The 23,718-nt window shown below is 40.2% G+C and overlaps 1 protein-coding gene across 1 annotated transcript in view; it reads left to right on the top strand.

The window, feature by feature from the left end:
* Positions 1 to 23,718, top strand: part of LOC139696276 (tetraspanin-18-like) — a 104,420-nt gene that overhangs the window by 42,774 nt on the left and 37,928 nt on the right. Inside the window, exon 3 of the mRNA XM_071594970.1 lies at positions 225 to 323. Within this exon, the coding sequence (XP_071451071.1) occupies positions 225 to 323 (99 nt within the window). The remainder of the gene's footprint in view (positions 1 to 224; positions 324 to 23,718) is intronic.

Genomic DNA, 23,718 nt, shown 5'->3' with positions numbered 1-23,718 from the left:
CAGACTGGAAAGGGAGGGATAAAAATCTCTCTTTCCTCCATCAATTCAATTCCTTGTTCTAATAGCCCTTCGATTTTGTTATTAATTACGTATTTATCCACCGTATTATTTTTCGCGCAGGATATTACGAAAGAGTCTCACTAAACGCCACCCATGCGATGCGTACGATTCGTCCTCCTGTATGTACAGCTAATTCATGTCTCTTTCATTGTCTTTCATTCCAGCTCGCCGGAACTGCCGTGCTAAGCATCGGGATATGGCTGGCCGCGGACAAGAATTCCTTCATATCGTTCACGCAGTCCACACAAAACCCAACGCTGCAGGTTAGTCGTGTAATTCATTCCTTCAACAGCTTTGGTCGGGGGGTGGGTAGAAATCGAGCTTTACGATGCCTATCGCGTTCCCTACCCTCTCTCTTAAATTTCTCCCACTCCCTTCCCAGAGGAAGGGGGAGGCCGGTTGCCTGGTTACCGACCCTTCATCGAACCCTTTTGTAAGGGTCCTTTTTTGTCCTCCCGGAGCTCAAGACACCCTTGAGGCAACGCAGCCACCCCGTGGAAGGCGTTCGCTTTCGTTTACGCCGTCCTCCTCCCGTTGAAACCAGAACTTTTTTCTCCGGTGCCTTTCCAAAATTCCTTTCAGGTTTCGTGGCACAAGAGTCCGTCCGTCTTCTTTGGCGGCCCTGGTTTCCCGTTCACTTCGTTCAGGCGTCAAGATAACGCTCCAAGTGAAATTGTGATGTCGCTAAAGTCTTCACCATGCCAAAAAACCAAATTATATCAAATTATTAACTTGTCAGTTATTTTTGTTATTTTATTTGTTGATCGAAGATTGATTTGGCTGGTTTTAGGTTTGTGACCACTGCAGCATTGTTGATAATCGTTTTTTGGTGTTTTGGCATGATTCGTCTGACTAGTTGTTCGATTTAGTTTTCGAATCGATAATAATCGATCAGTTTGGAGTATTCCACTTCTGTGATTATATATCTGGGATATAACTTTGTAGAATCGAATTTTAATTCGATTCGAATTCGATTAGGCGAATTTTGTCTGAATTTTCGAAACAACATATAACCTGTATCAACAACGTAATCATAGCTTTTCAAGATGAAACCAGCTCGAAGCTCTGAGCATGAAGTAAATTGTAAATATTTAACGAAGTTATTAATAGTCAAATTATTTAATATTGTATTTAATGCGTTTGAAGACATAAGTAAATTAAAATTGCTGTTTGCTAGTCCGATTAGAACAGTTGGCCGAAATAAGTCGAATTAAATCGGATATCGATAACCATTATTACGACGGCGACTTCAAGTATCAAAGTCGATTTTCGAGCATTCGATAGGGAATTATTATGAGAGCAGGTATGATGGACGAGTTTTTGCCTTAGTTGAATCCGAGGCGAACTCATCGTACGTAGGTAATCACTGATTAATGTGAATTCGATATAATGCATTTTCTCGCGATTGCACACATGAGTGTTGAATGTATTGAGCATGCGAAATACTTCTCAGTAAACCTGAAGGTAAGTTAAGTTCTAGTGGATTGTCGGAGAGAGAAAATGTTATGCCTAAAAGAGTAGATGGAGGAGGGTGCTGCTGATTTTCCCAACCGTTTACGTCTTTCAGTTCTTTCCGATTTTTCATTCTTCGGTTTTTGTTCCATCGCCGTCATTTTATGCGGCTTCGATAAAAGAGTCCTCCCGAGACAAATTGAATTTTGGGCCCATAAAGGTTAAGTTAATCAAATATGAGCTGCCAGCAAATAACGACCCGCGAACGGCAAATGGCACCATAGCCTACAAGACACCTTTGTTTGCTCTCGGTATTGAATGGACTTCGTCCGTTTGGTTGGCACGAAAACTAGTATATCGATCGAAAATGCGTCTTTTACGTTTCGCTCCGTCGATACACTTTCTGGTTTCTGCCGTAAGGGTAATTTCTCCGTAATCTTTCGTAATGCTTATCGGACATGCGTCAGCGAAATTAATAACCCAGAAAGACAAGGTTTTCTTCAAAACGATAGCGAATGGACGTCGTGACGCTTCGGTGCACCTTAAAAATAGCGTTTTCTTCGCAAAGATGGATTACTCTCAGTCATCTGAAAAGTGTAAGTGCTTCAAAAGAATTTCACTATCATATTTTTGTCAAAATATATATCAAGTCTTTCAATCCCGAATTATTATTACTGAACCCAGTAAACTTCCAGTTTTTCATCTCTTGCAATTGATAATTACAATGGTGTTGCTATTTTTAAATACTAGTTGAACACCGTAATCTCTTTTCTTCGCCGCCTCCTCTCCCTGTTGTGGCAGGGATTTCTTAATACGGTTTTCGTAAACATAGGAGAATATTCGACCAATTGAACATATTCGGCTTTCGTGTGTATGCTCCTCCCTAGGAGAAAGAAAGCTTGAACTGGGAAAATTACGTCAATGACGTAGGAAATGATCCTGTCGGGAACTCAGTTGTGCTTTCTTTAACATGTTTAAAACCGCAGCTTAGGGTATTAATCTTCCCTATCGAAGATCCAGAATGTTTTGGTTACTGAATTATGATAAAAGCTCGGTATCATCGTCCCACAATCATTATGCACACATACCCTTAAGTTGTAAGACTTAAACAAAGTAATAATATCCATGAAATTTGGGAGTGAACTATCGGATCAAGAAGTTGAGGTTTAAAAAAATCATTTTGTGAGAAGCCAGGGAATAGGAAAGAGGAAGAGGTTAAGATGAAATTATATGCCAATATTGAGGTTTGGAAGGGATTTTAATCTTTCACCTTCTCTTCCAGGACTTTATTTCCATTGGATACTCTGTTGTTGTGGCTCCTGTGTTCTTGTTATTTCAAATACCCTTTGCTTCTCATTAAGTTTCCCAATGGCCAAACGACCACAGTTCTTCAAGGCCTTTCCGGGAGGACGGATTCAAACCTGTGACCTCTGGGCTGTCATGTGTCCACGTTAACTACGAGACAACCCCAGACTTCATAAATGGTTCCACATTGGTTAATTCAAGTATAATATCTCGTTGAATGCGATCCCTCTATTTGATGGTGCTGCTACTTCAATCCCAAGACTTTCTGCCCGTATGCCCACCTCTTGGATATATCCCAATTCATCTTTCTGGCCCAAAATCGTTTTTGAGGCGTGAGTGCATAGATATCTGTAAAAAGGGGTTTGATTATGTGCTGATAGACTTTTTTGAACGTAAGTTATATTAACAGTGACACAAAAACGCTCGACTCAATAAAACGCCCCCAGTTTGACCTCTCTCCGTCGGGTATGGTAGAGTGTCGTATTATGTACGGGGTTGGAATGTACTTGAGTGAATTCGCTATGGGCACCAAAATGCGTAAGCGGGAACATTGGACTTATATATACGTTATGTATTAGATTTACAAAACTGGAGTATTTGTCATCTCTCAGTTACCATACACAAACGTTATGAGAAATGTGGATGAAGTTAGTATTTTGTCCCAACTATCGAGTAATCCGCCAAGTTTTTTTCTGGTTTTCGACCAACTGAGACGTCCTTAGTCTCTTCCTACTTTAACATATATTAACTGAATGCATTACATGTTTCAGTTTGACAAGTGCGCTGGACAAATTCCTAGGAGTTTTACGAGATCATATCTTTCCTTTAAGAATCATCTTCTCGGTGATTTCTTTTTCGGAAATTACAGGAAGTTTCCGGTGGTTGTTAAAATAGTCATACTCAAGCCTCAATCTGCCAGTTGAACTGCTGTTGCAGCACTTTTTCATGCGGATATTTGATGTGTAAGCACGGTGCTGGGGATACATGTTACGGGAGAATCTTATGCATTAGCAATGGAGATGGTTGGGTAACTCCCAACATTTTCCAGCAGTGAGCAGCGGAGAGAAGGGGGATTCAGTGCGTGAAGCAGTGCGAAATATTTTTAATCCGTCACTTCCCGTTTTATACGTACTCCCCCCACTTTCTGTTTCAGCGCCATGAAATCGTTCTCGTGTGTTTTTCCGCAATCTTTGCGAAGTGAGTCGATCTAACCACGTTTGACTCCTCGGGAGTTTTTTTTGCGACACAAATCGTTTCCAAATATGGTCTTCTGTTCCTAAAAATGGCAAGCTTTGAAATTCGAGATATATAAAAAAATGTTATTTGTCTTCAGCCGTACGTTTCATTGGTGTTCCTAATTGTTGAGATTGTTGGGAATAATTGCTGTGTTCTAGGGCAATTATTATCTGTGCTTGGGTAGTATTTTTACATCGGTATTTATTGTTCAGTGATTAAGAAAGCAAAAACATTGGTTTTGGGAACTGAAGTTTTGAAGTGTAAATAATACTATTCTCGCGAATAGTAGTTGAACAAAGAAAGTTATTTTCGTTTTTCAGAAGAAATCATAATGCCATTACGATGTTTGGAAATAAAAGGTCCAGCAAAAATATTTAAGACCAAAATTGTACTGATGGTGTACATATTTATCAATAAAAATAAAATTGTTCGTGTCAGTACTTTGTTACCACTTCCGTCATAATCTCTTTCTCACTCTCCATGTCCACTCTTGTCAGGTCCCACTATCCTACTATGTGAAGTGGCTTGTTTTTTTTTCATGGTGTCGTCATGTCGACGGTAGGTCAACTACTCTGGGAACAAATTGAGTAGCTTCGGGCGTGATGAACATGATGGAAGTCGAACATAATGAATAACTGATCGTAGCACTTTTGCGCTTGATAACATTTTATTTTACGACCGGGTTTGGATGTATTACATCATAATCAGGTGATTATGATGTAATACATTCAAACCCGGTTGTAAAATGAACTTTTATCAAGTGGAAAAGTGCTACGATCAGTTATTCATTACTCTGGGGAAGACTGTGTGTGAAAAGTATTTTTGACAATTCTATGCGCTCTGATTAAAATCGCCCTCGTCATTCCTCGCAGTACGTATAGCTTATTTAAATCATTTCAGGTCAAATACATGTGATATTTAAACTGACTGTAGCGAGTATTTTCGTCCACGCAATCTCACACCAGCACTTAGACTTTAACCTTGCCGTGCCTAGAGAAGCACCTTCTTTCTTTAAAACTTGAGAGGAAACTTACGGCATCAATCGCCTCATAATCCATTGTACATTGGAAGGATTGTAAACATGGTGTCACATGCTATTGAGTGTTCGGGGTGAAGAGGTACTGTGAAGAGTAAATGAAGGAAGGTGTATGTGGAAAATATTTAAAGGGAGGGATGAACTTATCTTTCGTCGCAACGTACACCATTCAATCGCTGACAAGAACCGGGAAAAGTTTTCAAGGCGCTGACGATGGGAATAGTGCACCAGGAAATATGTAAACCCCCCCGAGTAAGAAGCATAAGAGCGCCTGCGTTTGAAGACGGTAACATGCGAGGCCATGAAGAAATTAGTGGATCGGAGAATGTAGTCAAGAGCTGCTTCAAACCTAAAATTGGGAACTGTTCGTGAATGATGGTGTTGCCCCGAAACGCTCCGCCGTAGCTTATTCCTGAAATCACAAGGCAACGTGAATACTGAGGACAAAGAGGTCGTACGCCATGAATATTCCGGTCTTGAATCCTATCATGGCCTTTCCTTCGAATAAGAAGACAAGAGGATGCACGGGACGAGCGTCCCTCGATAGAAATCAGAGTGAGTGAGACTGAAACATGTATCGGTGGCGTTCCGCCAGGGGGCGTTTCTCTCGCTCACGGTGAAATTTCTCCATGGCTCGCCTAACGCTAAATGGGGCGTGGGGTTCTAAGCGAGGTCCCGAATTCCTTTTTTTTTTAATATTTCACTTTTCTTTCGAAAATTATGCTTCCTTTTAAGATTTTTGTTAATTATGCTCTAATTTCACGGCACGTGACGAGCCTGCCGTATTTCCTTTTTCCCTGCGAATGTTTTAATACGTGCAGCTCATTTGAAGTTATTCGTAACTGCCTTAATTAGGTGAGAGTGCTCACTTTTCAGCGAGGTTGCACTCGATGCTTCCAATTCGGAATGATGCGTATGTTTGCTCTGATTAGCTCTTAATCCTTGTGGCGGTTCTGTGAAAATGAGCGCCGTTGAACAAAGGCGCTATCACCTGCTTTTTTATCCTTTATGCCTGCCTGGTTATAGTGCATCAAACTATTGTCGATTTACGTTCTATGTAGGAAACATCTTGTGATAATGAGGTCTGAATGAGTGAAAGGGGGATCGGGATTGTGCGGTGGCTAACGTACAGGCTTCCCACCGAGAGGGTCCGGTTTCAAATCCTGGAGACAACAAATATTTTTTAGCGGTATCTTAATCCCTACTTGAGGCACTTTGTGGAGGGCACTTTGAGTGAGCACGACGCCCGTCGGATGGGACGTTAAATTGCGGGCCCCTTGGCGCCTTTCGATAAGAGTAGGCTAATACAGACGCCGGGTTTCTCTCCACCCTTCCTTTCCCATCTATCCCTAATGGCGCAAATGACCTTAGCTGTCGGTCGCCTCCTATAAAAACTACTACTATGAGTTAAAGAACCAGGATTTGTGTTATATTCGTTTGTGGTGTGTGTGTAAGCCTTCATTAAGATTTGATAAGAAATGTCTTAGACATTTTTTGCTTGCGGTAAGAATCACAGCGAGCTTATAAAATGTTCTATGAGAGTAATAACGTACAATGAACTGAAGAACGGCAATGGAGAGAGACCAATGGCTGCAACGACAAGGCTCAGCCTTTAGAACATGATGATAATGGAAAATCACAGTATATCACTGCGTTTTTTTCAGTCAGTGTCGCGTCAGTTTTTGTCTATCCGTGTATCCGTGCGTTTTTTTGGGCGCCTGAGTTTCTCCTATAAAAAAGAATATTCAAAGTTCTTACCTCGAACTTTCGTATTTCTATCCACAAATGTGTGAATGAGTAGTTTCTTCGTGAAAGTCGAGTAGTCAAATATTAAGCTGACTGGGATCGATTGAGTTAGTGGTGCAATGCTAATCGGCACTCGTAACATAGAAGAATGAAAGTTTCTATCTTCGCATGGACCCTTGAAAGCATATATTTTCAACATATAGTATTTCACATATTAATGAATATTCAATAGTGTTGCGGGATTGCAATATTTCTCCGCTCTCATTATTCGTATAATTTTGCCTTCTGGCATAATTAGTCTGATCGTGTGAAAGAAATGTCATCACTTTTGCTTGAAATATATAGCGCTCTGCTTGCATTTCACCCGAGAAGTTCAAGTTCAAATACTTGATAGAAATAAAAACTTCCCTTGCTATCGACTCTTGCCTCAGTCAGCCCGATAAACCTCTCTTATCTGTTTATCATCGTATCCGTTCGATATCTTTTCTCCACCATCCTGTATAGGGAAACTGCCAGGAGTTTCTAAAGCCTAAACTCCTTCCAGAAAACGAAAATAGGAACATTTTGTTTACGACGCATCCGATTTCCGGCCGTTTGTTCCGCCTGGGTAGGATGGCCCGATGGCATTAATAGGAAATCAAGTAATTATATTCGAATTCAGGTGCTCAGCTTGTGGAAATGTGTCGATTTTCAGGGAAACTGGCGGTTGTAAGTTTTTCTTTGGGAGGTACAAAAAATTACACGTCTATAATCATTTAAATGTTCTTTGCCACGACCAAAGCATCATTGAGGCGCGGCCTGTAGAGGTAATGACGGTACCTTGATGTTGTAACGCAGCGAAATCAGGGCTTGGTAACTAATGATTAAGCGTGGAAGAGGCGGGTAGTTTTCCAAGTTAGTTGGCCGTGAATAATATCCGGTAAATTTTGCCTGGAACAACTCCTGTTTATTTTTTAATTTAGTCAATTATAAGTTGATTTTTGCCCATCAATGTTTTCTCTTTGAAAATGTAAATGAAACTTCTTTGTTCTTGTACGGTTGGGAAAGCTCCTTTTCCTCTATTATTAAAGTATTTCTTGTTTAATTTTGTGGGTCTTATTGGAATTGATTTTGTTTGGAAATAGCATTGCCTCACGCATTTTTTATTCAAGTATCCATGTAGCTTGCATATTTATCCTCTATATATTTGACTTAAATTAACATAGGTGCGTATGATCCGTGATAAAATTACGCCTTCTATTTTTATTTAAAGTACGTATTCACTAAATGTTTCGACACTTATTGAGCAAGTTAAATAAATCAAGACTTGATGCTTTCGTGAGATCTCATGGGCAACAAGGCAAGCCTTGCACCCATACTCATCATAGCAATAATTTGTAGTCCAGCGGTCGGATATAGGTTTTTTATGAGTCCAATTATTACGTGCATCTGTCTCTCTATCTTAGGTAATAAAATAGCTCTGCTACACTTCGGAAATGAACTCTGTGCAACATTTTTTTAAATACCCTTTCAATTGACATTGCATTGAAACAATTTTTCTCACCGAATACTTGAATTTTCTGGTTATACTGTAGCGAAAAAACTGCATCGGTATTTAGACTTGAGAAATGTGTGTCGTATGTGAAGAGATAGTTTACACAATTTATTCACGAGAGTGTAGGCACTTAGCATTTGTAATGGGAATATTCGATGTGTAGAATCATTGATGCATTTGAGAATGTTACTCAGGGAATACCGGTCAGTCTAGATTCCGGCTCTAGCGATCCCGTCTTGCGTTATCCTCGCGTGCCGGCTTCCGAGGCTTCTTATTATAATATAGCGTTCAACGTCACTGAACGGCGTGTACGCTGGCGCGTGCCTTCCCGCCGCTTTCACGTCACTTTCCCTTCTCTCACACGCCGCGCTCCCATCGCCCCCGGATCGCACGTGAGGGGAGACAGGTGTGCCCAGCTGGGGAGCGGGGAGGAGCCGTGTGGTTTTGGCCCCGCGTCGACATGCAGCAGCAGTCTGTGTCGTCCGGATTGGAAGATTCTCGGTCCCACTCGGCGGCCCTATGCAGGCGTGGATGGGCGGGAAATAATAATAATGGCCCCATCGCTGTGTATTTTCCACCGTGAACCCTCGCGTTTCATCTACGAGACATTTCCACCCTGTTCATGACCTCATTTTCAGCTCGGCCTTTAGCAACGGGGCCATTATGAGAAAGGTTAAGCTAAAAATTTTGGATGAGGATCAGGGGTGTCTAATACATTTTTTGGTTCGAGGGGAGTATTAAAAAATCTGCTCATTTGTTGTCTCAGGCGTAACTTTGTGGAATTTGCATAACATATTGAAATGTAATGAAATAATTGACTTTGTAATTCCACACACTTTAAAAACACACGACCCAGGTTTCGACGTTGAACGTCATCACCAGGTGACCTGATGATGACGTTCAACGTCGAAACCTGGGTCGTGTGTTTTTAAAGTGTGTGGAATTACAAAGTCAATTATTTCATTACATTTCAATCTGCTCATTTGTTTACAATGTACAATAATACGGTTTTAGAACATTACTGTCATTTTGCAGGCTTTAGTTTGAGTTGAATTTTACATGGAAACGCATTCAATGCAAAATTACTGGGTTTTCAAAATTATAGTTCACCTTTAGCCCGTTTCCTGTGAATGCTCGCGTATCTAACTTACGCATTACCTATTCTACATATACGTTTTAGTGCCATCTATGAAGTTTTCTACAGTATTTGAAAAACATAATCACCATGTATCGTGTGTTTACGCCCGGTTTCACCAAGAAAACGTGTTTATAGATTGGCAATTAGGTTCTGATTTGTTCAAATTGCTAACATTCCGTTAACGGAATCAAAGGGCAATCCTTCATTAGATTTTCAAGTTAATGGCCCACGATATATTCAGAAAATCGAGTATTTATGGACATACAGCTTAGTCCGGACGAATTAGCCATCCCGTTAGGTTAGAAATCGGCTGATGTCAGAACTTAGCTCTTGGAGGGCGAAGCGCGTACCGCCTCCCACCCATAGCGAGATGCCTCTGGCTCTAGGGACCTTGATCCCTGGTAGGGGAGCGTTGGTAACGTACTTGCTGAAATTGCAACATCAAGTGTAACCCTTAATATATTTTCCTTTGGTATCTTCTCATTCCGATAATTCTAATCTGCCGAATGAAAACTCTTCCTATCTCTCGGTGTAGATATAACCCTTGGTCATCCGTCTCCTTTGCATCTATATCCTCGAACGCAGACTTCACCGCTCAGACCATCCAAAAAGAGGGGACGTGGGATCTTCGCCACGCCTCCGTCTTCCTCTCCCTCCTCCTCCACTCGCGCATTCCCTCTTAATAGTCTTCGACATAAATAAACACCGCCGCGAGGTTTGAGTCTTAGTGCATTGCCTAATGTGTTAAAACTGGTGTTGATGAAACGAAACGGTTTTAATTAGTGAAATTGTAGTTTAATTTAATTTTTGCGCAGGTACGGTGTGGCACACGCCAGCGTACAATACAATATAAATTAAACCAAGCATCAATTTATATAATTGTCTAATATGTACGTAATTATCTTTCGTACGGTTGCACACGCTCAAACATGCGGGGATTTGTGAGCTTAAAATGGAAGGAGAACAGATATTGTGCCCAGGCATGACACGCACCCATCAGCAAACCATTCTGATATCTTCTTTTTCATCCAAGTTTTCTGATTGTTACTCCGGTAACCTGCGCGTGTGAGGAGCTTCACATGCGAATCCCTTTACTTGTGTACGCCTGCATGGACAACTGTGATGAATTCTTTAATTCCTCTTGGGAGGGGTCGAATTATCAAACGGTGATATGGGAGAAGGAAGATTAAATAGTTTGAGACGTGGGGGTTGAAGTCAGTCATGTGCGAGTGCGATTGAAATGACTCCCGAGAAACTACCCCTGCTGCATGAATGTTTTAATTTCACACGTCCTAAGGCTTCCAATTACGAGTGGTTGGATTCGTGCTCTACCCTCACCAATCAACACAACCTTTGTGTTTATAAAATGTTGGCATGTGTAAGAATGGTGTACACGGATTTTTTATGAAGGTAAAGGTTTTCATTGAGAAGAAATAGAAATACCGACCATATTCTCTTATTCCCCATTATATCCCAATGATGTAACATTCCATCACCTTTGTCACCTGCTAATTATTGCACGAGCAGGAACAATGGCTATGGGAATCTAAATCAGTTTTGTTCGACGAGAAATATGAAATGAATCATCCTAAATGGTGGAGAATAACGAATTATTGTCAAAATAAACTGTAATTGCATTAGAATTTTGAGTAAATTATCGTTATTAGTTTTCGGGAAGTAAAACTGAAGTTTCGTGTGTCGAAAATCTCTCATGGATGTGTTAAAAACGATGAATGAATGAGGGATCGTCGAATGAATATCAAATTGAACCGAATATAATTCATTCGGCCAATCCCGCAATCATTATTCACATTCCACTTCACATTCAAAGAAACTGCGGTAAATGCCACAACTGCAACAATAGCGGGGTCACTCACTGTTGTTTACACGCAAATGCGAGAAATTTTAAATTGAGGAGAAATTTTATTAAAACAGGGATTCCAGCCTGGATCTCTCTGTGTGAATGATCTTTCCTCTGAGATTTCTAATGTTTCTTAACTATACACACACATTCCCGTGTTTCATCTTTTACTTTTCTGCGATTCCTGCGACTTCGCTTTAACTCAACTTGCCTCCGCGAGAATTTTAATGAGGGAACTTATCAGGCCAGTTCGTCCGTGTTTATTTCACGTCTCAGTCCCCGTTGTCCTGCTCAATGACCTATAGTTTGACTTTGTTATTGTTTTCATGCTTAAAAGTAGGTACCCATCATTCCAAGTGTTTCTAGCCGTGTTAGTTTAGAGGGCGTCCCGTACCGTTCGTTTCGCCGGCTCTCTCACGAAAATACATACTTCCAACCAGCCTAGCAGCTTTTCTTTGTGACCGTTCCAATTCCTTGATCAATTTGTTTTTAAAAAACCTTTCTTTTCCGATGCGCCCCAAACAGGTACCTGGCGGCATGTTTTGTGCGCGGTCCAGCCGATAATAAGTGACGCCTACATTTTTTGCTCGCATTTTCCCGCCAAACTTGTAATCCTTCGTTTCTTGGAAGTAGCCGGGAATGTCTTGTAAGACTTCCCTGTGCAAGGTCGGAGTCGAGAGTGACGCCTTGAGGACTTAAAGTGTTCCGAGACAACCGTATTGATCCCCAAAGGAATACTACTCACACAGAATTGTGTCATAACACAAACTTCTTGTGATTCGTCTTGGGGAAAAAAACTATTTGACACGAGTAGGAGTTGGGTGCGGGTCTATCGGTCGCTGATCGGATAGTTTTCATTTATGCCACCCGTTCGCTTTTTTTTAAAATCGAATTTTTCTGGGTGTTCGTGCTGACAAGGTGCTACAGTTCGCCGTGCAGCTGCTTCGGCGCCAATAACCGAATCGTCCTTGATAGTCCATGGCCTAGAACAGCGGTCGGTAACCTAGGCTGGTCGTGTTCAGCTAGCCTGTCCGCAAGGGTTTCTCTGCTGTCCGTAAAGCGTTGGACGACTCCGGCGTGGATTTCATTCAAACCGAGAGTTCTGTTTTCTGGATCGTGTAGAGACGGGGATTACAACAGGCAAACACTTCAGACTTGACAGCCAGACCTGCGGCAAGGAAGGATGCCATGCCGATCGTATCCGATCCTTCGATAAAAACTTGTTTCCTCTTCATTAAAATCGTGTTCTTTCTCTTCCTTAATTATTTGTCGCGTATATGAAAAAGATTACTTACCAACTCCATATGTACACCTTGTAGTTGTTTCAATTTGTAATTAAACTTATGGTAATAGAGGGTTGATTTTCTATAAGTCAGTTTACATAAACATCAATCTTCCGTACGCCGTCCGTCATTCTTTAATGGGACTGAAATGTATGGGTGTTAATCTATGTGAAATTTTGAAGAAAGCATTGTTTATTTCTAATAAAAAAATGAAAAATGAACGTGCATGGCAGTATTTTAATGGAAAATGTTTAACCTTTTAAATCACGTTAATATATTCATATTGTGAGCCTGAAGTCTTTCAGAGTTTATAAACTAATGTAGTTGATGACCTGAGCGATTTGGTTTTCGAAACAAACCTGGGTCCCAGTTAGTTTGGATAACCGACTCAGTGCCCCATAAGCTCAGTTACTCTTTTCTTGGAGGACTTGTAATTTACCAGTTCTGAAGCCTTGGTTACAAATCCATGTTGGAATTGATGAGCAGCTTAGCGTTAACTTTTTCATAGTTGATCACGGAAGGTCTTTTGGGATGGCTGCGGGTGGAATTCCTAGCTTATTATGTTAAATACACCAATGGAAAACCGGTTTCCGAATCTGGCGCTCAAGTCCCAAAATGGCACTCGGGCACGAGGGGGGAAAAAATGTGATTTGAATGAGGTCTCGTATCTTTTGGTGCGAGTAAACGGGATCCACATGTTTCTTTCTCAATGCCTCCGTCGGAGCGCATTGTGCGGCCACTGGCGGCGATGTGAATGCACTTTTCCGGGAGTATTATTAAAAATGAAATTTACCTCTCTAAGTAATTGAGACTCAATTGTACATGTGCGCAACTTTTATCGAAATATTAAGGAAGTTGTTGAAGCTATTTTGGGGAATGCCTATTCAACGTGTGCGTTTGGAGAGGTTAGGTTTGAAGAATTGAGTTGTGTATTAATAGGAAGTTATTTGAGGTTTTAGATGAGGCAAGTGAGGGAATTGATTGATGGATTTCAAAGGGGGCAGGAAAAGTGACTTTAGGTTTGAGGTTATGTAGTGTTGGGATTGAATTGGTGGTATAATGTGGAAGAAATGATGTTAGGTAAGAATGATGATTAGGTAGGAGGGGAGGAGGTGCTTAGGGTCCCACGCATGCTGGCAGTCATTGTGAGGAGCTAAAGGAAGCAGGAGTTTTGAGGGAAGAATTATTCTTACCATTTTAAAAGTTCTCTAACGTGCTCATTAGTTTTTCAGGGACCCTTCCTAAGTTCTTATATCTGAATGGTTCAGTCATAGTAACGGCATTGAAGGGAGAAGTATTCTAACGCCCGGCAGTCTATGCTGAGCAATACATGTCATTCTTTACGGCATATGCCAATACGCAGGGCGTAGAAAATGACCAAAATCGGTTAAATGAATCATTACCGTATTCATAAAACCTAAGGAAAACAAGAAAGATAATAATGATATTAATGAAGCAATTTCTAGGATATCATGTGCTTCAACCCATCATTTATTGAGCATATAAATGCAAAGAGTTGAATTAGAATATATTTGGTACCACGTATGCGTTCAACTATGAATTTGTTAAATTCAAAGTTAAACTCTCTGTACGCATATACGGCCTTTAGGAAAATTAAGATTATTGATACATTTTAGCGAAATAAGTAGAGCGTTTTAAAATTGACTGAATTTCCTTCGTTCCCTTTCATAATTATTTGATTATATCTAAAGGATTTGCCAGTGGTGTCAGTTGAACTCCATTTTGCACTAGTACTTAATAATAATTCCAATTAAATGGAAAACAGAATATATATTCGCTTTTTTGTTAATCCTAATATTTTTTGTGGAATTTTTTTCTCGGTTCTCTTCTCAAATGCCATCTTATTTTTTTTCAACTAGATTAAAACATGTTTTCAAATGAGAAAATAATACTTTATTATTTAAATAAATAACGTATATGAACAAAGACGGAAAGATTAAACTGGAAGTAATCTGACGCGCTAACCAACATTCGACCTACGTGCTCTTAAGCTTCTGCATTGTGTCGTTTTTAGGTTTTTATGCCTTACCGTACCGAGATGGGATCTTATCAATTATTTTTTGTTTTCAAAATGAGTTCAGATTTATGTATTCCACACCCCTATGCCAGTTGTTCCTGGAACTAATTTTCGGTTAAGTTTGTCTGCAAAGTACGCTATTTCCTTTGAGTCTTACGCACGAAGGCTTCACATAATGGTAGCAAATCATCGGAATACAATCGGATGTAATAATGCAGGACCTAGGCTCCCTTCATCATTAACTTCCGATGCTTGACTTTTTTCCGACCTTCGAGTATTAGACGTCGTCTTGGGGATATGGACATATTCTTCGAAGTTTATTTCCAGGGCCTGATACTGGCGAACAACCGGCCAGTAAGCAACGAAGTTGACGAGGGTCGATTTGTATTCAATTTTAATTATTATATTTATCTAATGGTAAGTTCAATTTTGTTCCTGTCGCATTTTTCGTTCAATCCCGGATTCTAACGCGTCCATGCGAGAAATAATATTAACGTAAAAGACGATGTAAAGGACAGAAAAAATCAGTTTATATTTGTCAGTGAGAATCAAATCCGCTGTCGTATACTGCTTCAGTGGGATACAAAAGTTACTATGTGTAACGATGATAGCAATAATTCATTTAAATTATTTATGTGACTACTTTTTTATTTAGGCGAGATTGAGAGAGACTATATAGTCCCTTCTTCCACCCAACCCCTAGACATAACATTAAACAGAATTACAATGCTTCATCAAAAAAGAAACTCGGCAAATGAAAACGAACTTGTCACTATCGCATTGAGAGTTGGCGCGTTTAATTTTCTCACCTATATTACAACATGTTTCAAAATGAGAAAATAAGAAAGACTATTATTAAAGTAAATGCGTATACTACCTTGAACAAAAAGTTCCCGGAATAACCACCGTGTGGCGCTCCCATCGTTCCGATTTGAGTTCTGTTTTTTTTGTTGAATTGGTACATCTGTTGTTGATATTCCCTTTAAATCTTAGTGTCATAACTTGACATTTGCAAAAGTTACGTAGCCAAGAGTAAATCTATCTCTGTGTGTGTTGGCGATTTTTTACAATTGCAGAAATGGATTTAAATTTGCAACAACGAACTTGTATTAAATTTTGCGTAAAAAACGGATTTAGTGGCGCACGGACGTTGGAAATGTTGGAAAAGTGTTTCGGCAACGATTCTCTAAAAAAAACGGTCGTTTACCAGTGGCACGAGCGGTTCAGAAGTGGTCGTGAGTCAATCGAAGATGATGAACGCAGTGGCAGACCATCGACATCGAAAGTCGGTGAAAAAATTGATAAAGTAAAAGAAATGTTGGTCAATAACCGCAAATTAACCATCAGAGAAATAGCGGAGGACTTGAACATTGCCTATGGATCCGCCCAAGACATTGTGGTTAATGATTTGGGTTTCCGTCGTGTAGCAGCAAAGTTGGTGCCAAAAGACCTCAATTTCATGCAAAAAAGAGACCGTGTTGACGTCGCAAAAGACATGATTTGCGAGGCTGAATCCGATCCCACATTCATCAAAAGGATCATTACTGGAGACGAGACGTGGGTTTATGAGTACGACACGCAATCCAGACATCAGGCAAGTGAATGGCGTTCACCAAATGAGCCGAGACCAAAAAAACCACGTCGTTTTCAGTCAAAAAAGAAGGCAATGCTGACGGTTTTCATGGATTACAACGGTGTAGTGCATCATGAATTTTTGCCAGAAGGCCAGACAGTAAACAAAGAGTATTATTTGGGCGTTATGAGACGTTTGCGTGAAGCAATTCGCCGAAAGAGACCAGAAATGTGGGCAGAAAACTCGTGGATTTTGCACCATGATAACGCACCGTCGCACAGTGCTATCATTATTCGTAATTTTTTGACGAAAAATGCAACAAATACCATCCAACAGCCACCGAATTCACCTGATTTGGCTCCCTGTGACTTCTTTCTGTTCAATCGAGTTAAAAAACCATTACGGGGAACGCGTTTTAGCAGCCGAGAGGAAGTAATGGAAAAATCGCAGGAAGCACTGATGGACATACCGAAAACCGACCGTAACTTTTGCAAATGTCAAGTTATGACACTAAGATTTAAAGGGAATATCAACAACAGATGTACCAATTTAACAAAAATACAGAACTCAAATCGGAACGATGGGAGCGCCACACGGTGGTTATTCCGGGAACTTTTTGATCAAGGTAGTATTAGCACAGAAGACGGAAAGAAGAAACGAGAAATAAATTGGCACAAACCAGCATTTAACCAACGTGCTCACAAGCCTCTCTACGTTTTGACGTGTTTAGATTTTTATGTTTTACAGTCCGAAGATTGGATATAATCAATTATTTGGTATATTCAAATTGGGTTCAGATCTATGGTTTCAGAATGTGTCTTAAAGTATGAATGGGTATTTAAAATGAGTTCAGTTTTTAGGTCGGACGGAGGATGAAAGTCTCAAAGAATTCCTATTCCACCGGGGGTTCTTCAGCGTGCGTGACGAACTTTGCTGAAGCGTGGTTTCCAGTACCAAGAGGTTCTCGGGTTCAGAGTGGTTCTAGGGATCCAATTTGGTGCTTCCTCATCAATCCCCGTTACAGGTGGACGGCTGCTGAACCTGGGGTTAAGCGATGCGTCCAAGCACGCAGCCGCAGAAAATGAGACGAAGACTGGTGGTGCTAAAGCCATTGGTAACCGTAGAGGGCTCTCGCGAACATTCTCACCTTGGAAGGGTGGGTGAGTAATCGGGGCAAGGGAAAGAAGGGCGAAGAGATGTAGGATGATGTTCGCTACGAGGGAAGGAAGGTGTCAATGGCCAACCAAATGTAACGCCCTCTCTGACGGCTGCCTTTCTCCGTCTTCGTTTCTCCTGCTTCTAAAACTCTCATATATGCCGGAATTTAGTATCAGCAGGGTAGACTATGAGAAATACGCTGCGGGAATTGAATACGAGTACCGAAATACATCCACTCTACTCATTCCGTTTGTGAGTACATTAAAAGCTAGGGTGAACACGGCTTTGGACTTGGACGTTCTCAGTGATAACACTATTGGCACAGATTTTTTTGTGGTTTTCCTGGACGGCACTTAATAAAATCAATTCTTAGGTATAAAACACTCAGGCAATATACAGAGTCACACAAGACATTGCTTAAACTTTTTCACATGGTTTGGTAATTTTTAGCGTTTTATTACTGCTGTTTATCGGAACGTTGGTAGCAATGGAGACACTAATCCTCAACAATCCTAATTTCACTCAACAGATATGCCGGAAAAGCACAAGTTGCAGTAATTTTCTAGTGGAAGCACCAAAGAGGTAGGAAGAAGCGTAGTAACTATAGAGAAAAAGTATAGAAAAAAGAATTGCAGGTGTTCCTGGAATGAAACATTAAATGGTGATGGGGGATTGGAACGCGAGAGTGGCTGAAGGGAGAGACGATAGTGAGGGAATGGAATGTTTAGGAACAAGGAATAATTGGGGGAGAAAGCAATAGAATTTTCCAGGAGATAGGGTTTAACTATAACGAAATATTGGTATGAACACCATAATAGGCGTAGGTATACTTTTTTAATACCTAGGGTTTCAGAAATACGAGACAGATATCAGACTACATATATACTCGTATATCAGACTATACCATGGTTAGGCCCAGAGTTAGGAACAGGACGATTAATTGGTACTTGTGCTCGGGAGCGGATGCGGATTCAGAACATGATTTAGTACTAAAAAGTGTGACGTCAGATTCAAGAGGATGTAACAGGGAAGACGGTTGAGGAAATGGAATTTAAAAGCACTAATCAAGACGAAAAGAAAAAAATACCAGAAATCAGTAGAGAGAATTGAGTGAGGAGGACGGTGAGATGGGTAAAATAGAAAACAAATGGAGGCATCAAAGAACGGATATATAACGCTGAAAGTAAAACTGTAGGAACAATACATAGGAGAAGGACCAATAAACCATGGATTTCAGACGAAACAATTAAGAAGATAGAGAAAGAGAATGAAATGGAAGTATATAAACGCAGAATTAGGTTGTAGAAAGTACAAATAGTTGAATTATAAACTGAGACGGGAAACTAATGTGGTGAAAAAATCGTGGTGAAAATTGTAGTTCAAGGATATGGAAAGCTCGCTAAGGAAAGGTGCTGGAAGGTGAAAGCACTGTCGGGGAGTAAGAAGGGAAACCCCGTGGAAACAATCAAAGATAATTGAACCATTCGATTAATGAAAGATTCATGAATGATGGAAAAAATACACGGAGGGAATGGTAATGGCATTAGGCCAGAAAGATTGGGCTTAGACTGAGAAAATTACATGGATGAGGATAGCTTAGGCCCAGGCTTAAGAAAGAAAAGGCATTTAGGGTATTGAAATCAAATAAGGCCGAGGAGGTAGACAACATTCCCGCGAAACTACTTAAATTTTAGGACAACGTGGGAGGAAGTGTTTTGGTGGGCTAATTCTTAGCATTTATGAGGGAGCAATTTAGCCGCAAGAGATAGTTAGATCAGTGTTAGTTCCCATCCCAAAAAAGGGGATGTAAAGCCATATGTGAGGACGATAGAACAATAAGTTTGATTTCCCCAGGAGTTAAAGTGGTGCTAAGGATTATTTATTAATAAGATGATCATTTTGGGTTCAGGAAGGGGAAAGGCACGCATGATACCATACGAGGAGCAATGAAGTCATTGTTAGGGGGGAACATAAAACGAAATCAGTATCTGTTCATTTGTTTTGTAGATGGCGAGAATGTATTGAAGGACTTAAGAGTAGAAAGCGGGAATAGTCCTCTTATCCAGGATCTGCACGATGTCTCAGATTACTCAGGTGCGAATGGCGGATGAAGAGTCGGGATGGGCATTGTGAGGAAGAGGAGTAAGACAGGGGTCTCCATTATCCCGCCGTTGTTAACGGATGTGTAGATGGAGGAAATGGTAAAGAAGCATGGAAGGAACTAGAGACAGGAATGATAATCAGTGGGGAATCCATAAAATCAGTTAGCGCGTATTATCAAGCTTTATTTAGCAATACATCCCAAGGATTACAATCATTGCTGATTGCATTGAAAATGAAGTGCGGTAGGTAATGAGGAGAATAAATGTGAATAAAACAAAGGAAATGAGGCTTTCGAAAAAGAGAAAGTGTAAGTTAAACGTTGAAATTGGATTTCATTAACTAGAGCAGGTAGCCTATCTTGGAAATGTGGACCAAAATGGTTCTAGCGGTAGAGATGAAGAAGAATTACGTCAGAGAAAGAAGTGTTCACAAGAGGAGGAGAGAATTTATGTCTCGTTCGTTGAGTAAAGATGATAAGAAAAAGCTCGTCAAAACTTTGATATGCAGCGTGATTTTGCACGGCGCAGAAACATGGTCGGTGAAGCAGGATGATAGGCATAGATTGAAGACTTCTGGAATGTGGGTGTGTAGAAGGATGGAGAAGGTGAAGTGGGTGGAAAAGAAAACAAACCAAGTCCGAGTCATGATGGAAGGAGGGAGGATTGTTGGGAGAAATCAAAAGGAGGGAGGAAAGCTTGATTCAGAACGTATTGATTGAGAATAGGACGTTGAAGACGTTGATAGAAGGAAGAACATGCCCATCCAAAACCTACCTTAATAGGTAGAATACTAATTATATTAATGATCCTACGAAAATATATCAATGAAATGCACACATGCCCTTTAATTTAGCGTACTGATTGGTCCTATTCCGAATCTTGTGTCCTCGTATTGAATGTGAAAGAACCTCTGTCATATCATAACTACAGTTGATTTTCAGTTGTAAATAGAACTCTTAGCAAGACATGCCTATAGAGGAATAAAAATGGGAAAGATCATTTGGAATTCTGGGTGGAAAGGAAGGACCAGATGGTTTGGCCGACGCTATGAGAGACAATGGATTGGTTAGGATAATAATAGAAGGGAAAATAGCTGGGGAAGTCTCATGAGGGAAATCAAGGGACAATTATGGACGCCAAATGGAGAGGGCCGCGGGAAAGAGAGCTAGGAAGGCATAAAGAAATTAGCTTTGGACGGGGAAGAATGGGGGGGTGCAGTCGACCAATCTTCGAATCAAAAGATCAGTGATGATGAGTAAGTGGCGAAAAGCGCGTCTACTAAGTAAATTGGTTCCATAAACTTACTAAAGAAACATTTGTTTCTCGTACTTGCGACTTAAAACGAAAAATTGTTCTCTTTTTGCTGTTAAGGCTGTAAAAAAGCTAAAGAACTTCTTTGAATCTCCCACCCTAATGTCCTTCAAGCTTGAATGATTTGCGATCCGTTCTGTTGGACCAGTGAATATAACACGGTCATGACTTCGGATGCGACGGTCATGAGAGCACTTCATGTTTTTTTTCAGATTTGACATCCTTGAAAGGAAGGGTTACTACTTTCCTTTCCCTTCATGGTCCACTAATTTATCAGGTCCTGTTTGTCCTCTTCCAAATGTCCAAAGCAATAGATTACGGACTATCGGAGGTTTAGCACAATTAAATTATTAAAAGGAAAACTTACTGGGGAAGTGAAGTATATTAATTGGCTAAATTAGTCCTCAGTCCTATGTGGCGGATTGGCATTGTTTTGTTTCAGGGACCAGTTTGGGAAATATGTTTTTGAAACTCGTCAGGGTAAAGGTATTAGGGTTTCTAACTTGTTGCTTTTACGTGGAAGTTCTGAGGTTAGAGCGTTTAACTACTGAACTTAGCATTTAGCGTTCGAACCGTTTGGTTGCCAGACCTCCCAGGGTGGCCATGGTACAGAGAAAGGAACTGGTCCCTCAAATCGTACTGAGTAATTTTATACGGCATATGGATTGATGCGAGGTGATCTCTACCCTCGAGTATCAGACCAACCACCGGACTACTTCGGTAACCGGGTGTTAAACTTAACCCAGATGATGGGAAACAACAATAATTCCACTTACCTGTACCCAAAAAACATTAATCAAGGCTAACATTTAGATGAAAATAATAACTTTTCTAAAAAAGATTGATATTTCCTACAGGCTTCATGGAGGCTAGACCTGGAGACATGGAGTCAAAAAGACGGATCATATCCTAATGTTAAGATACCTAATATTATAACCCCATTAATCACCTATTTTGACTTCAATGGTTTCACGGAAGTGAGGCAAAATGCATAGTACTGGGTGGTGTCTAAAGTGGACCAGAGATAAGATGCTCCTCACTGCGGACGGTGCATCCGCGCAAGTAGAGTGCGAATTGTGACTTATTTTTTTTCTTCTCGTCGGTCGTTACCAGTCGAAACATCAACGGTCATGGGGATATCTATATAAGCGAAATTTAAGTGCCCCAGCCTTTGAAAAAAATGCACGCAAAAAAGTGAAGTAATTTGAGGTGTAGAATAACGGTAGAGTGAAAAAAGATACTTTTCTAGAGCTCCGTTACGAATCTGCCAATGGCGTCCCAAGGCATCCGCGCCAACCGGCCGACCACCAATCTTATCAGGACTTATTTGTCATACCATTTCTTGCATAAAATATTAAGAACAAAGTATTATTTAGAAGATTAAAAGAAATTAATGCATGAGTGAGAATATAGTCGAATCAGTACTCGCCAATTCGTCAGGAACTGTTTTTTGTAAATTGCGACGAAGACTAAAACAGAATTTTCCGTAGGCATGCTTGCATTGAGGTATGTTTTGAGTAAAGATATCGATTTGACTTACTCGCCTATATCCTTCTATTGTGTGCCAACGTAAAAACGAGTGACATCTTAGGCACTTCACGTTTTCAAGTGTTATTTATTTCACTGCAGAATTACCGATGTTTAATTAAATATAGTTTATCGCTAAAATTAATGCGTAGAAAAAGCAACAATGTACACATCTAACTGCAAAACATTATAACTTCAGTATGATATATAAAAGTATAATGTGGTGCAGTTTTGTTTTTTTTTAATATTTTTGCTTTACTTATTTATATCATTGATTAAGTGTAATTAATGGAAATTGGTCGTGTATGAGGAGAGCATATAGCCCAAAATAAGATATGCAAATATTTCGTAATGGACGTTTATGGATATGCAACCTGTGCTTTTTTAACGACCAAAATCCTCAAAACACTCAAAATCTAAGCGATGAAAAGAACAAAATCTATTCGCTCATTGAATCACGCTCTCTCGATTCGGAGAAATGAAATGAAAGAGAAGAACAAAAGTATTTAATGTGTCGAGCAAGCGTTTCAAAACAACGGAATATTGGATCACTGCTGCAGCACCTCATCAGATGTGAGACGAAGAAAAGTGGTATCTACCTTGAAAGCATTAACTAATGCTGTAATGCTTAACTGTCCGGAATGCATATTTTTCATTTGCTATCGCCGGGAAAATAATTAGGAAGCCTCGTCGTTTGCGTAGGCCTCGTTTGCGCGTAATGATTACCTAGATTGCTTAATCGTTTAGAGGAAAGAGATCTTTCCGATCACTTAGTAAGTGCTTTCTGATTTTTTTGTCTCTATCAACGAAGCCAAGTGGATGCACCCATTAATATAGAACCGTAGGATGAAAGATTTTCGAAGAGGCCTGCTTCTCTTAAGAGTACGAAATAAATGGGCGTTTTTTATGAACGAGCCTGAGGCGTCCTGTCAGGTGCAGACGTTTTATCCCGGCCACGTTCCTACCACTTAAAAGTCTAACCTGAAGCTTTGGTACAGTTTTAGGAGTAATTTTCATTCTTACCTTGGTACGTAAAACATGTATGTCAGACTAGTCTGTGCTTAACGTTTTGTCGACCTCTTAAGTTAAGCTGTACTGTTTTTGAGAATTAATCCCAATTGAGACCTTCGGAAAGATACAATTACGGTAAAAATAAAATTAAGAGAATTTGATGCCAAAATTTGCAGATTGAAACGAGTCATTTTTTCTAGCGAATGATGTGTGACAGAAACAACATAGCTTGTTTTACTAATATAATCACTCTTACATTTTTTCAATTCAACGTATTCCTTCAAATGATCCTTTCACCCTCCTGCCATCCTCTGTGAGATCTAATGTTCAAATCTCTTAGCTAAAGA

The sequence above is a fragment of the Hetaerina americana genome, unplaced genomic scaffold (genome assembly GCF_022747635.1).
Source record: "Hetaerina americana unplaced genomic scaffold, ioHetAmer1.1.p SCAF_7, whole genome shotgun sequence".
NCBI lineage: Eukaryota > Metazoa > Arthropoda > Insecta > Odonata > Calopterygidae > Hetaerina > Hetaerina americana.
This window is presented reverse-complemented; position numbering and strand designations above follow the sequence as displayed.